At 31.8% G+C, this 16,124-nt stretch overlaps 1 protein-coding gene and 1 non-coding gene across 4 annotated transcripts in view; both read left to right on the top strand.

Annotated features, from left to right (window-relative positions):
* The window catches only part of LRRIQ1 (leucine rich repeats and IQ motif containing 1), a 184,085-nt gene that overhangs the window by 143,589 nt on the left and 24,372 nt on the right, over positions 1–16,124 (top strand). For all 3 annotated transcript variants that reach the window (XM_074325334.1, XM_074325335.1, XM_019754918.2), the window contains 3 exons: positions 8,553–8,685; positions 10,972–11,032; positions 11,557–11,706. In XM_074325334.1, the coding sequence (XP_074181435.1) occupies positions 8,553–8,685; positions 10,972–11,032; positions 11,557–11,706 (344 nt within the window). The remainder of the gene's footprint in view (positions 1–8,552; positions 8,686–10,971; positions 11,033–11,556; positions 11,707–16,124) is intronic.
* On the top strand, positions 201–309 carry LOC141570250 (U6 spliceosomal RNA). The gene has a single exon (XR_012494258.1). It is a non-coding gene; the product is annotated as a U6 spliceosomal RNA (small nuclear RNA).

The following is a 16,124-nucleotide window of genomic DNA, read 5'->3' as shown; positions in this document are numbered from 1 at the left end:
TCACATGGAATATTTAATTACATTTTATTTATATCATTATTATGAATAACTTATGCACAATTTATATCATTTCTGTAATTATTTATATATTTATAATGCAATTATTTATAAATTGCGAAATTGTAAACACCTGATATATGCAATCTTTTGTGTACGTTGTATATATCATGTAAAATAAAATGAATTAAAGAGAGCTTCCAGTGCTCAGTCCTGCAGCACATATACAGTCCTAAAATTGGAACGATATAGAGATTAGCATAGCCCTTGCACAAGCATGACACACAAATTTATGAAGCATTCCATATTTTGCTTTGCTTTTTAATGTTTATGGATGACAAAACTACGTCTCTAATAAGTGAGGTGAATTGCCCAATTGAGAGCCCTTCAAGCTTAAAACCTTACCCCCCAATTCCTCCAAAAAATATGAAAGAGCTTCCACAAATCAATATGTATATATTTATATATTTATATTTACATATATATATGATCATATTATAAACTATGAAAATGTTGACTCACTGTATTGTACACCTGAAACTAATATGACCAATATAGTATTTTATACCAATGATACTTACATAAAAAATAAATTTAAAACAAGAAAAAATATTTATATAGATACTTTAAAGCTAAAAATTTTCTTTGTAGAAGAGACCTATAATGCCTGATCTTGATTTCTTTATTAGAATATAAGTAGATTAGTAATGTTTTTTCCTATCTTTTTAGTTAAAAAGTGAAATCCATGGAAGGATTTACTGATCATTTACTGATAAAGTTCTGCTACATAAAATAAAACTCTATCTTTCTAAAGGTAATAAAATAAAAGATTAAAATTCTGTATTAATGCAGTATTCACTTAGAAAATTCTTACATCTTCAGCAGGCTATGGGTTTACTTGCTTAAGTTATTACCTATGGAAAACAATGAGTTTGGGACTAGGTTTATTAGTCCCTAATATGTTGTCACTTGAATTGTGAAAAAAAAAATGATTTTACTTATATTTATTTATTGCTTTTTGTAATACCAGCAATTTTAATATATATTCAGTGTGTCATATGTTATTTCTGTAACAAGCACACCTGTATTCTGAAGTTTGATAAGTAAAGAAATCATCAGATGCAGACAATTAATAGACAATGAGAAATGCATTATGGATGTATAGACATATGTGCTATGAGCCTGTTTTATAGCTATAAAAAGCAATGATTGCAAAAAAAAAGCAATGATTGCAATGATATTTAAAAAAATGTTTAATTGGTCCATCAACCCTCTATATTAATGTATAACTATCTATTAATACTTGACCTTCAGTTAATAACCACATGAATGAGTAGAGTTAAGGATGTCTTTTTACCCAAGATTAGAAATGTTTAAATATGTCAGGGACTTGAAGTCTAAAACTATACTGGAAAAAAAAAAGCAAAAAACGAAAAAACAAAGAAAAACAGGTTGTAGTAGAATTTATGAAGCCACTGTGTCCATATTATTTTGAAAGCCAACTGACTTACATCATCAGACATTATTCTATCAGGTGGGCCTGTGTTTGGATGACCTACTATATTAACACTCCCTGAGGGAGTCTAAGTTGGATACGGGAATATTTTCCAAGAATAATTAAATTGAGAGAGTGAAACAGGAGAGCATCATGTCAATGAAAGCTCTGTCATGGTTATTACTGAGCAATTGCTAAAAATTATTTAAAATAACTTCAAATCAATTAGGACAGTGTACCCTTCTTATCTTTTCGAAATTATTTTTTCTATATTAAAGACAGTAAAAAACCTTATATATTATGAAATAAATACATTAAAAAAGTACCTGTTATGGATTTAGAATTCTGGTAATGAGGACTTCCTGGACCCCCAGAATATTGTTCTGTCTAGTTTGGTGGTTAATCCTGGAATTTTCCCCTCCTGCCAGTTGACCCCAGGAACCTTGTTTTTGGTGGTTGAGACTATAGTCTCAACCCTAGGATAGGTAAGTGTTTGCCCTTTGCAGTTGAGATAGCATTAAGACTATCCATAATAGAACTGATTTCATTTTAAAAAAAATAGCAAAGTGGCTGCAGTTATTAAATCATTAGTATACATTAGACATTATATGTGATCTATTATTTTGTATCATTATATACATATTTTTACAATAAATTTTATTGGGAAATATTGGGGAACAGTGTGTTCCTCCAGGGCCCATCAGCTGCAAATAGTTGTCCTTCAATCTAGTTGTGGAGGGCACAGTACAGCTCCAAGTCCAGTAGCTATTTTTAATCTTTAGAATTGATCCGGCAACTTTATCGTTAAGAGCTGTGCTCTAACCATCTGAGCCATCTGGCTGCCCCTCCGGAAGCTCAGAAGCAGTTCATTGTCTTCAACCTAGTTGTGTAGGGCGCAGCTCACTGGCCCATGTGGAAATCCAACCAGCAACCCTGTTGTTCAGAGCTTGTGCTCTAACCAACTGAGCCATCCGGCCGCCCTGTATACATTTTAAGAGGAGGATACTGAGGCCAAGAAAAGGTAAATAATTTACTCAACATTACAAAGCTAGTAAGTGAAAAAGCCAGCTTACTATGTGCAAGTTAATTGCTATGCAGATAGAAAGATGCCTAAGGTGAAGCCTCTTCTTTAAAAACTGAATTCATGTATTCTATAATTAATTTCTCCTATGTCCCAATCCCAGGGCCTCTTCTAATGAAAAATTAAATGGTATTCCAGATTTACAGGAAAGGGTAGAAAGAAATCTTAGACAATGACAATTTTAAAAACAATATCCTGTTGACATTTATTAGTATTTCTTAGAAATGGGTAAATCTGCTAATGCCATGGCAGAGAATTGGTATTACTGATTTTTTCCCTTTTTCCTCAAGCTCCAATAGAGCTTGATCCCATCACTGAAGGTTTTGGCATTTTGTTTATCATGGATTTTTTCATTGATTTTGATTTTAAAATATTACATTAAAATATTATTTATCTTGATTATTGAGTGTTTTTGTCACCACCTTAAATTTTGTGCCTAACATAAGTATCTCATTTGTCCTATTTGACTTACCCTAGTTCCAGCCCTGGTTAACGTCAAACATGGAGACACATTGTACATTAATATCTATATGACTGTATCAACCCATGGTTTTCTTGAGTTATGCAGCTCTCACAGGAGAAACCAAAGAGCCACCCTTTATGTTGTATTTGATACTCCACTGTAAAGATATTACTGAGGAGATACAGATCAACTGAACAATATAAATGGCAAAACATGTAGAATTATACTTGGGTTGAATACAGAACACATTATAATTGGTTAATAGGCAGTTACATCCACTTTGTGAAGAGATGTTTCTGTTATTCTAAAGAGATTGGTTTAAATTTAGCAATTCCATAATATTTAAAAGTGTGTCTGCAAAAATCATATATTTTTAAAGATATAATTTAGTAACTCACTTTTATTTTTCTTTGCTTTTATAAAGGAAATTCATATACTCTATATACTACCCAACCCCACAAACGGATGAATTATGAAAATCAATTCAAATGTCAGGAACTAGCAAATATTTTTCATTCTAGTTTTTTTTTTCTTTTTTCTACCCTCTCTGCCGTAAAATATAGTGAAATATGTAAAGGAATGATTAGTGCTGCAGTTAGCCTTTCACCCTTACATATAGTTTTGGCTCTATTCCCAAAATTTCTGTTTTTAAACTTTTGTACCAACAATCCTCTTCTTTATCCGTGAAGTCATTTTTTCCTTAGTGATCAATTGAGTATATATTTAAATCTATTTTTAAAGAATAGGGATGTTGCTTGTCACACACAAATGGCTCTTAGAGAATTATTGGTTTCATGCCAGTGCTGTCAACATTCCAACAACAGATTGGATTGGTTAAGGAAGAAGCCATAAACAGCCTATCAACAAGTATTTATAGAGATGTTAATGAATTTAAAATTCTGTTAGTGTAACATTTATGCCAAACTCCAATTTTATTTGTGCTTTATTTGTGAGGTCTGATGCAATAACTTCTTTTAATAAACACATACAGACCATTTATACTTTATAATGTAAATCATATTTTTAGTATTTCCACCATAAGATACATAGAATCAACCATTTATCAAAGTTACCAAAAATATTTCCATCACATAAAGCATTTTCCTCAGCACGCAACCATGTCTTCCAAAAGTTTTTGGTAAAGAAATGAACTCATCTCCATCCATGAAACCAAGAGTATTTTATTATTATATTACTGAGAAAAGCCATTAAGGGAAAAGAAAATAGTCATGGGAAAGTTGCCATATGTACAGAAATATAAATGATTAGCTTCTTTTTGTGTGCCCCAAATGACAATTGAATCTTAATCTCCCTCTGTATAGGACATTATGCTATATTGAAAATTTAGAAAACTGATTTATTAGAAGCATATGGGTTTAATGAATTTTGCTTTTCATGAAGAAAGCAATATTTCCATTAATTTTTTAAAAGACTTTATTTATTTTGGTGCACTTATAAAGCTGAACTGCTTTTCTCTAGGATTGTGTACATTGTGAACATTTTATAAAGTAGCCTTACATAGCAGAGTAGTTTTTTGTTTGTTTTTGTTTTTTAATTTGCTACCTTTGGTTGTCAATTTTTATTCCAATCTAATTGAGACTTTTGGGGCTGTTTGTATTATAATAATTAAGTCAATCATGTTTAGATATCTTTATCCTCCGCAATGCACAGGCTTGTCTATATGCTAAAAAGCTAAATTCTAGCTCTACATTTCTCAGGGCACTTAGAGAACATTAATTGACTATGACAATTATCCCTTTATTTCACTAATTTTTGTTGAGCACCATTCTACTATGTACCACTTAAATAGCCTATATTCTAATAGGCAAAACAGATTCATGAATAGGAAAGTAAAATATAGTGTAATAGATGCTATCATGGGGTCTCTACAGCATCCTTGGAGAATATCTTTTATTAATACCTAATTTGAATGAGGAATGCAGTGTTGGAAGATCAGTGTTGGCTTATCCAAAGAATTTAATTTCTAAACTGAGACTTGAAGACCTGAAGCAAGAACATCACTGGTAAACTGGATAATCCCAAGCATATGTTCTATAGGAAAAAGAGATTATTTTGAATAATTATAATATACCTGGGTGATTGAAACAAGAACCTAACAGATGTGTGTGAAGGTATATGCAGGACCTGTGTGCTATGTAAAATTTTTTTAACTTTATCCAAAAAGCAGTTGAGAGCCAGGAGTTTAACCTATCAAGTAACATAATTAGAGGTGTTCTGCAGCAAGACCATGTGCCATGTGGAGATAATATACGTAGGAGCAAGAGCAGGAGCAAAAGACCAGTGAGTGAGAGGTTATTAGAGTAACTCAGAAGAGATGATGGTAGCCTGAATTAAAATAGTGGCAAAGGGAATACACGTTGACAGGTTGGGGGAAAAAAATGTAGGAGGTAAAATATGCAGTTGGAAGGTGAGGAAAAATGCTGGTTCAGCACAGCACTCTGTTTCTTGAGTTGTACGCTGATGATGGTGGTAGCATGATTGGAACTTGGCAAAGGTGGGATAATAAATCAGTTTAGCCTTTTTACATACTTGATTTAAGTTATCTGTGGGATACTTAAGTGGAGAGGCTACTGGTGGATATGTTTCAGAAGTATATAAGAAAAGAGATTTAAAAACTTGAATGAATATTCTCTTACAGAAAGAGGATAGCCTAAGAATAAGGTGAGTCCAGGATAGAACCCCAGAAAGGAATACCTAAATTCGAAGGGATGGCAAGGGAAGAGGAGCTTTGAAGGAGACTGAGGGTTAGACAAAAGGTCAGAGAAAAGCATGGAGACTGTAATGAAACAAAACCCAAAAGAATAAGCCTTTTAAGAAGGAAAGGGTGGACAACAGAGTGAATATTAAGTCAGTAAGATAAGTCAGAAAGATAAGAACTTCAAACAGTCCCAAAAATTTAGCAGTATTAGTGATCTTGGTTGGACAATTCCAGTGAAATGGTGTAGGGAAGAAGACATATTGCAATGGGTATGAATGGTAATAAGTCAACAGAGACTGGGTTTTGTCAAGAACTTTATCTAATTAGGGGAGAAGAGAGAAAAGAATGGCTAGAGGGGAAGATATAGAGCCATTTTTGAGAGGGACTGGAAATACAGAAAAAAATAAAATATTGATGGCAAGAGATCCTAAATTACATGGAATGCGTAGGATCCAAAACACAGTTGAGGGCATGGGGCTTAGGAGGAGGGGTGCCTATTCTATTTTGAAAGATAAGAAAGGTACCTTTGCACATGTCGCCACACACAAGCCTGCTGTGGGCTCTGTTGATTATCAGGGTCACTGAATCCTCACTGTTTTCTGTCACTGCACTCATGGGTCCAATATCTGGTCTGGTCAATCAAGAAAGCAGATAAAAGGCTTGAACTCTGCTGGAGAAGAGATTTAATTCTCTGCAGGAACTGGGTGCAGCAGCTCCAAATCTTTCTTCTGTTTGAGTCTCTTTTATACTCTCTATATCTATAAGGCCATTTATCAAAGTGGTGTCTGCTCAAGGCTTCAATCATCAGCTCTTGCATGTGAAGTAACTGTTCCTCCTACATCCCAACTATGGATGGGTTGGCTTAAGCTCAGGATGCAAAGGGTGTGGTCATTTTAGAAACATACGGTGCCACGAGAAGTAACAAAGTTAATTTTACTAAATCACATAAAGTTTAGAGAAATAAACATTCTGATTTTTAGCTTTCCTAAGAACTGACTCCAATATGAAAACTAGAGTCTTTTCACCAACTATAACAGCAACTTTTAAGGGCAAAAAACAAAGACATAATAAATGTATCGACATACTCAGAATGACAAATGTTAAGCATATATATATATATATATATATATATATATATATATATATATGTATATATGTATATACACACACACATGTTTATATTATATGTATATGCTTATATATATATATATATATATGTGTGTGTGTGTGTGTGTGTGTGTGTGGCCAAAAAATGTATACACATTTTAAGAAAGGAAAAAAAAACTGTATTAACATATACTAATAACAAAAGATGACTGCAAATCATGTTTGACTTCTGCAATTACAAGAGGTGCCCAAAGTAGTTACCATCAGCGTCCAGACATTTCTGATTATGGCAAACTACTGCTTGAGCAATGTTGACCAAAGTGTTAACATCTCTTAAAAAAAAACATATATATATATATATATATATATATATATATATATATATATATATATACACACACATATATATACACACACACACACATATATATATATGCACCCTCTGTATATAATATGTAATATACTGGGGATGCCAAAAAATGTATACACTTGTATTCATCTTTTGTTATCAATATATATATTGAGTATTACAATTTTAATACAGTTTTTTTCTTTTTTAAAATGTGCATACATGTTTTTGGCACCCTCTGTATATATGTACACATACGTGTCACTGTGTGTGCACGTGCATCAAGCATTCAAAACAGGTTTTACACCATGTTTAATTTGTGTTCCAAACAACTCGTAAATATAAGGTGACTTTCTACTTACAAAGAACAAAAGTGAAATAATAGTTCAAATTAAAAAATTGACATTTTAAATATCAGGGTTTAAATTATCGCTTTCTTGTTTGATTACCATGAGTTAATTTTCAAGAGGTACCTTTCTCTGGTGTATGGTCAATCAAACCTACAAAGCTAGTAAGGCCCTAAACATGGTGATGGCATCAAAAAAGAAGCGGGCTAAAAAATCAAATCCATGGAGGAAGTTTCTAAAACAAAAGTTGTTCAGTGTAACTCTGAAATGCATGACATGGATGTAGCAGACTTTTTTTTTTTTTTACATACAAATATATAGAGAGTACATTTTACATTTAAATATAAGGATTGTATTTTTCTTTTTTCTCTTATGTTTGTTATCTTGTATTCTTACATTATATAATTCCTCTCTTGCATATTTTCCATAAATATCTTTATTGTTATGCTCCGCCCCCCCATGTTTGAAATACTTGGTGTGGCATAAGGGCAGGTTCCCTAACCCCGATGTACATTGTATTTCTAGCTTAAAATATTATATTATCTTATACAAACCAAGCTTAGTTTTATATAAAATTAAAATTCCATTTCAAATACTCTCAATATAATTTATATTTTCGACATATGGATAACTTGGGCTTTAAAATAGCCTAAAAAGATACCATAGTGGACAGATATTCTTTTTATACAAGAATTCTACCAGCTACCAAAAATGATTCTTTCAATTTTCTAACTATAAAAACAAAGAACAACTTACAAAATGTTGGTTGCATTAAAACATTTCCTTTGTTTTCAAAATAGGTGCGTTTGACCTGAGCAGGAAAAACACTTAATCTGTAAGTGACTGACATTTTCTTACAGGTGATTTAGCTCACATGACTGAGTCCTATTTTTTTTTTCCATTTTGGGGATAAAATTGTTAGCCTAGACTAAACCACATGGACAAAATTTGATGCCTTTAAATAACAAATAAACTTTCTATATTTTGTTCCCAGGTAAGGAAGAAAAATTTATCCACAAGGATACCATGTCACATGAAAAATTAGAAAGGAGTCAAGAATATACATACCAATGGCTTCACACACAGGTTGCAGTTCATGAAACAACTAGTTCCAGAAATATAGAATGGTGAGGTCATTTCCTTTAAATTAGATTTTTGTATTGTAAACACATCTTGAAAAGTGAAACCTAGGTTAATTGTGCTAAAACAAATATGACTTTATAGCCAAAGGCCAATACACCAGGATGCCAGGTTATAAAAAGGACTCTTATATAGAATAGTTGTAATTGCTCTTTATATTTTTCACCCTGAAATGTTTGAGATCTCTGTTTTGGTAAGGCTTAAAAACAACAGATGAACTACACAAATGATTCTACTTTGTAAAGTAAAATGCATGGTATTCATTAACTGTTTATAAATATCATATGTATTGCAGGTTGTATTTCATTTTGTGTTGTTTTTGTTATCATTTATATTTGCCAGTCAAAATTATAATTCAGTTCCGAAGCTGCCACTTTACCAGTCATGTAACTAATTTTTAATGATGTCTCAATACTCAGTTTCCTCTCCTTTATAGTGACATGATAATATCTATCTCACAGAATAGAGGTGAGCTCACAAAGTTGAGGACATTAAATGTTTTATTTAGAAACAAATAAGGTCAATTAATTTTAGTTACATTAACATATGTATTAGTTTGCTAGGGCTGCTATGTTTGCTAGGGCTACCACAGATTGGTGGTTTAGAAATTAGCAGAGATTTATTTTCTCACAGTTCTGGAGATTATAAATCCCAGATCAAGGAGTCAGCAAGTTTGGTTTCTTTGAAGGTCTCTCTCCTTGGCTTGCTCTCTCCACCTTCTTACTGTGTCCTCACCTGATTATCCCTCCATCTGTGTTACCTGCGTTCTAATCTCTTCTTTTAAGGACACTAGTCATGGATTATGGCCCACCCATACGACCTCATTTCACCTTAATTACCTCTTTTAATACCCTCTCTTTAAATGTATTGAGGGTTAGGACTTCAACACATGGATTTTGAGGCAATGAAAATCAGCCAATAAAATGTAATATAAAGCAAACCGTGCGTAACCACTGAAACAGTTTCAAGGAAATAAAAACCTAGAGATAATGTTTTGACATAAGTTTCAAGACTTTCATTTAAGCTACATATATCTACAGAAAAGTAAAAAATGTGTTATTTTAAGCATTTGTTAAGTATCTAAACCGATATTGAATCTAAATGTAGATGATGCTTTGGAAATGTTTCCAGGCATTGTGAGTAATTACTAAGTAAATGAGTAACAAACAATTAAAATCCTAAAATTATGAGGGTTAGAACTTAATTTAACAGCAAGTTAAAATATATAAAAAGGGAAACCTTTTTTATGATATACATGAATTGAAACCTTCGTATGTCATCAATTTTATCAATGTAATTAATACATTTAAAACTATGGAAAAGAAAGTGAAGAATGAAAGTGAAATTAAAATATTTTATTCTGAACTGTTATATCCTATTTCATTACAAGCAGAGACAATAGGAATAAAGTAATCAACATTTGAGAATTTTTTTTATCTTACTAAGTATTCTAATTAATACAAGCATAATTTATTTTATGTTGTATTGATCAATGTAGTGTAATTCATAAGATGAAATTCCTGGGACTATAAATAAATATAATATAACCCATAACTTACCATCTGTATTAATCAGGTATATGAGGTTTGGTTCAGAGATTTTTAAACATTAGTGTAGATAATGTGAAAAATAAAAGCAAAATATTTTCAGGATGTAGTTTAGACATGCTCACATTTTAACAAAATCCCTTACTCCTAAATAAGTTATATTTAAATATATGATGCAACAGGCAATTGTGTATGGATTTTCTCTTTTGAAAATATAATATGTAAAGGAATAGGTAATAATATTTTAAGAAATACTGTTTTCAAGAATGGAAGTTGTTGAAAAATCAAACATTAATGTTCTTGTTTTAAACAAGTTAATTATGAGCATTAGTATAATGTATTAAACACACTAAAACTAGTTTAAAAATAGGAAACTTTGCCTTTCTTATAAGACAAGTAAGGTATATAAGTAAATGTAAATAAAACATTTGTTTTTTAATAATTTATTAGCTATCATTAGTGCTGTCATATTTTTGCTTATTGTATGTGTTTATATTTGGCAAAAAAGAGTAGCATTGCAGTATTATTTAGGAATTTAAATTTTATGTCAAATTGAATTTAAAAATGACTATGGAAAGATGTAAATTTGTATATATCTTTGCAAGTAACCTAATTTAAAAAAACTATTATTCCCATTTCATAAATTACTGATTTCTCCCAAACTTTTCATTGAGCATTTCTTTCATATTCTTCCTCTAAATGATTTTTATTTCTGTAACTCTGCAGCAATCATTTCTTGCCTGAGTTGGATCCAGATGTACTTAATGGTGGAAGAGTTCAGCTTGTGGTAAGAAATGTCTTTAAAGTTACAGAAAAATGTTGTAAATACCTGTACTCAGTAAATGGCACTTTAAAATATGTTAATAAATTAGTATAAATTATGAAAATATCACAATTGTATATCTGGGATAATATCAAAATTCTATATATTAAAATAATGTTTTCTCCATTTGTAATATAATTTTAAAATATGATATTACATTAAAATATTTCTCCATGGCAGATTTTAAGATATTAGTTACAGTCTTTAAAATAAAATTAGATGGGAAATTACATGATGAAATTACTTTTCTGAGTATTTTCAAAGAGTAGAATATTTGAGTGAAAGAGCAAAGTACCCTCACAGCTTAGAAAATTAAACCAGATAAACATATTAACAAGTACGTTGAACTCAAATACTAGAAATAGTAAAGTGTAAATTATCAGAGCTTTAGGGAAAAAACAAGTTCTATACATGGTGACTAGAGTATAGGCTCTAGACTGTATAACTATATGTGCATTTCTAAAGTCAATTGTACTATATGCTATTAGAAGGAAGACTATCTTAACAGAAGAAGAACGGCCAATATGAAGTCTAGAGAAATGGAGCCCACAAAACATGAAATTTTCAGTGTGCTTCCTGAAATTTCCAGAGAAGATGGTGCCCTGACCAGTGACACAAGTGTATGGCTTCCTTGGCAGGTGAGAATGGATGCATCAGATCATCCTAACTTTCTGACACCTTCCATTTATATCAACTGACTATTACTCCTTCTCAAATTCTACATTCACCAAGAAAACCAATTATAATTTAGCTTTCCATGTAGAATTTAATATAAAAAGATAATGCACTTTCTAACAGAAACTAGTATTATGTTATCCAGGACACTTACATTCATCATTCTCATGAACAAATCATTTAAGGACTCTTCCTGAAAGAAGAGCAAAATTAGGGTAATAGATAAAATTAATCTTTGTTTTGAAAATATTTATAGAATGTAGATTGGAAACAATTACTCTGTAAATATTTTCTTGCATTTTAATCAAGAGCCCTCTGGCGGAGTGGCATGGAGATTACCATAGGAAAATTGGCACTTCAGTCTGTTAACACCATACCTATTACTCATACTTTCTCACATATTTTTGAGTGTCCACTTTAGAGTAAAAATGGAGAATATAAAAGTGCCAGGTAATGCCAGGGCAAAGAAGTAATATTACATTTAATGTACTTCTTTAAATGAATGTAAATAGATCGGGTACATTATTAATCAAAATGCTTGTATGAGATTAATGCTCTGACATTAATCCCCTTCTTTCATATACACTATATTATACTGCATGCAAATACATGACAAATTCATATCAATGATGGATGCTTTTTTTCCTATTGAAGAAGTAATGCTGAACACAAAACAGGTAAATGGTAGTAAAACATAAACAGAGATTTGTGTGTGTGTAGACATGGGAAAGGATCAAGCAAGGACATATGCCAAAGGATGCTGGGCTAACCAAAGGCCCAGGGTAGAAATCTTGCAGAGTGTTGGAGAATGAAAGCACCCTACTTGTGCTGGGGAACTTGGAAAGCTGGGACCAGGCCATAACAAAGAAGAAAGAAAAACCTTCAACTGCCTGTACTATAAGATCCTCCAAGACATAAGAATAGCATCCATAATAAAAGGACAGTAAATTATAAAACAACCCAATTTTAATTAGAGGACAGGTGGATTATACAAACGAGTCTGTTGTAAATTCTGGAAATAAAAAAAATATCATCATTGAAATAAACTCTGGAATGGATACCATAAAGAGAGAATTAGTGAATTGAAAGATTATCTATAAAAGAGCAATAATTAAGTTAACAGCTGACATCATATCAGAACTAATGCATACCAAATAACAGTGAAGCTATTTCTTTATATTAGGGATAAATATAAATATCACCCACTTCACTAACTTTCAAGAGTGGGGATAGAATAAAACAATTACATTCTGGGTTTTGATAACATCTCTGTCTTCCAAACAAAATCAAAGCATATTGTGTAACTGACAGGAAGGAGAAAAATGAAAAAAAAAACACATCATTTTGCTTATGTCCAAATATATATCAGAAGGTGCATTGTTGATCTAGACAACTGTATAGCTGATTAAACTTATCCCCCAAAACTCCCGGATTTTCCTACAGAAATAATCATAGTTCAAGTTCCCCAGGAAACATACTCTGAGATTTTGATATTTGAGTGCAGGACATGTTTGAGTGGATGGATTTCAGGAACAAGTACTTCAAGCGATGAAAGTAGCAGGATTGAACTGAGAGAAAATGTGAACTGCCATAGAGTTGCAGCAGAAGTAGTGAGATCTGGTTGTGGAAAGGCCCTTTTGAGTCGTTTCAGCTTGAGGCAATTGGACCAGGATTTCATGCTCCTGCATTGCCTGAGGAGAGGGTGTGACTTAGGCAAGGCACCGCTGATTCAGCTGAGAGCCACCAGGCTTCAATTTTCTCAGCAGCTGGAGGAATCTGACTCAGTTGCTAAAAGTTACCTGAGTGTGATACCATAATAATCACTATACTCAATAAGTTTTTCATTCATGGATGCAACAACTAAGTATATAAAGTGTGTCAATTGTGCCCAAATCTTTAAATTAAAAGCAATTTGAAACAAAAGTACAGCTGATCTTTTTAGATTTTTCACTTGAAATATTTCTTTCTTAAATGTGTGTTGGTGAATAAAAACCCAGTATTATAGAAGTCAACTTTGAAAATGAAGAGCAACTGGTGTCAGAATATAAAGACATAGTACAAAGCTAAAGTAAGCTTTATGGTGCTGGCACAGGCATGGATAAAAGGCTAATGGAAGTGAATAGTAAGTTCAGGAGCAGACCTATAACAATATTGGAATGTAGTATATGATAAAGGTAGGAAAGGTCAGATTGCTTAGTAAATACCATTCAGTAAGCTAACATTAAAAACAATCAGGGCTTTCTGTAGACCACATACACCTTTTACAATAGTCAAATGGACTTCAGAAGGTTTGAAGATTCAAATGTGAAAGGTAAAGCAATAAAACTGATCAAATAAAAAAGAAAATCTTTGCAACTTAGCAGCAAAAAAAATTTCTTTAAAAAGATACAAAATAGTATAAAGTATACTGCAAAAAAAATTGATTGACTATGTTAAATATTCCTTCCAATGAAGGATTTTGTGGAAAACTATTTCCAGTGCCTAAAACTAGCAATAGCTTAATATCTAAATATGAAAAGTCTACTGCAAGTGAATAATATAAACTCAGGTAACCCAATTTACATAGACAGTTCGCACAGATGATGCCCAAATGCATAAATGAATATGAAGAGATGCTCAGTTATATGACCAGAAGAATAAAAATTAAAAGTAAGCAATTACATAACTATACTCATCAGAATGGCAAAAATTTAAAAACTGGGTAACGCAAAGTACTATCAACAATGTGGAAACATGTGTAGGGCTGGTGAAAATAGAAGCTGGTACAGTCATTCAGGGAAAAAAATCTGTTACTATTAGAGAGAGAGAAAGAGCGAGAGAAAGAGAGAATATGAAATTTTCTCTTCGAGGATATGGTTTGACTTTTCATTTCTTTTCATTTTCTGAATGGTTTCTTTCTAAGTTCAAATGCTTTTAAATTTGATGAAGTACAATTTATATATTTTTTTATTTATGATTTTTGTGTTCTAAGAAATCTTTGCCTACCCTCATTTCTGTGAAAATACCTTACTATCTTTTCTTTGAGAAGTTTTATAATTTTACCTTTTATGTTTGGGCCCCTAATTCTTGTCAAATTCAGCTTTAAGTATGATGGAAGAAGTCAAGATGCACTTTTTTTTTTCTGTGTAGATATCCAATTATCCAACACTATTTTTGAAAAAAAATTATTCTTTCCTTTTAAGGAAAATCAATTAACCTTACCAGCGTGATATTTTTCTGGACTCTGTTCTTTTCCATTGATTTATTTTTCTATCTTTATGCACATAATACACAGTCTTGATTACTGGAGCTTCATAGCAAATCTTGAAATCAGTTAATGTGTTATCTTAACATTCTTTTTCAAGATTTGACTGACTATTCTAAGTCTGTTGCATTTGCATATACATTTTAAAATTTGTTCCTTTCTACTAAAGAGCTTTCTAGCAGTATACCATGTTTCTCTGAAAATAAGACCTACCCCAAAAATAAGCCACAGTTAAGCTTGTCAGCCAGATGGAAGCATTTAGTATGTTATGACAATGTTCCAGAAGAAGATGACATGACTGTATTTGAATAAATGTAGGTTGTTGTACATGAAAAAATAAGACATCCCCTGAAAATAAGCCCTAATGAAGCAAAAATTAATGTAAGACCCAGTCTTATTTTTGGGGAAACATGGTATTGAATTTTTAGATCCTTTGTGGAGAATTGACATTTAACAATTTGAGTCTTCCTACTCATGAATATGGTATATCTCTTTGATTTTTTTTGAAAGCAATGTTTTATAGTTATCTTTGTAGGAGACTTGCACATCTTAATGTTAACATTTTTCCTGAGGTAGTTCACATTTTTTACATTTTGGTAAATGGAATGTTTTTTTAAATAAAATTTTCTAGCTTATTTATATATATTTATATATATTACATATAATTATAAATATATTCATATATGATAATACAGAAATATAAATATATATGCATATTGTGTATATGTATATACATATATGTATTTATATATGTATATATATTTTTCTTTCCAATAATGAGCTTGAATAGTAATAGTGCATACAAAGACCTACTTTAATACAAACGGAAAGATTTCTTTTCAGAATAACTGTGCCAGCTTCTACTTTTACAAGCTATACGTATGTGTTTCCACATCGTGGACAGTACTTTGCATTACCCAATTTTCTAATTTTTGCCATTCTGATGAGTATAGTCATGTAACTCCTTTTTTATTTTTTATTCTTCTGGTCATATAACAGCCCTCACCCCCACCCCTCCACTTGTAAACAATCCCTCACCCACATATACACATCTAGCAAGGGACATATATCCTTAAAACACCCTCACAGATACCCCTAGAAATAGTTCAGTCAACTATCTGGATACTCTGTGGCCCA

The sequence above is a fragment of the Rhinolophus sinicus genome, linkage group LG02, assembly GCF_036562045.2.
Source record: "Rhinolophus sinicus isolate RSC01 linkage group LG02, ASM3656204v1, whole genome shotgun sequence".
Taxonomy (NCBI): Eukaryota; Metazoa; Chordata; class Mammalia; order Chiroptera; family Rhinolophidae; genus Rhinolophus; species Rhinolophus sinicus.
This window is presented reverse-complemented; position numbering and strand designations above follow the sequence as displayed.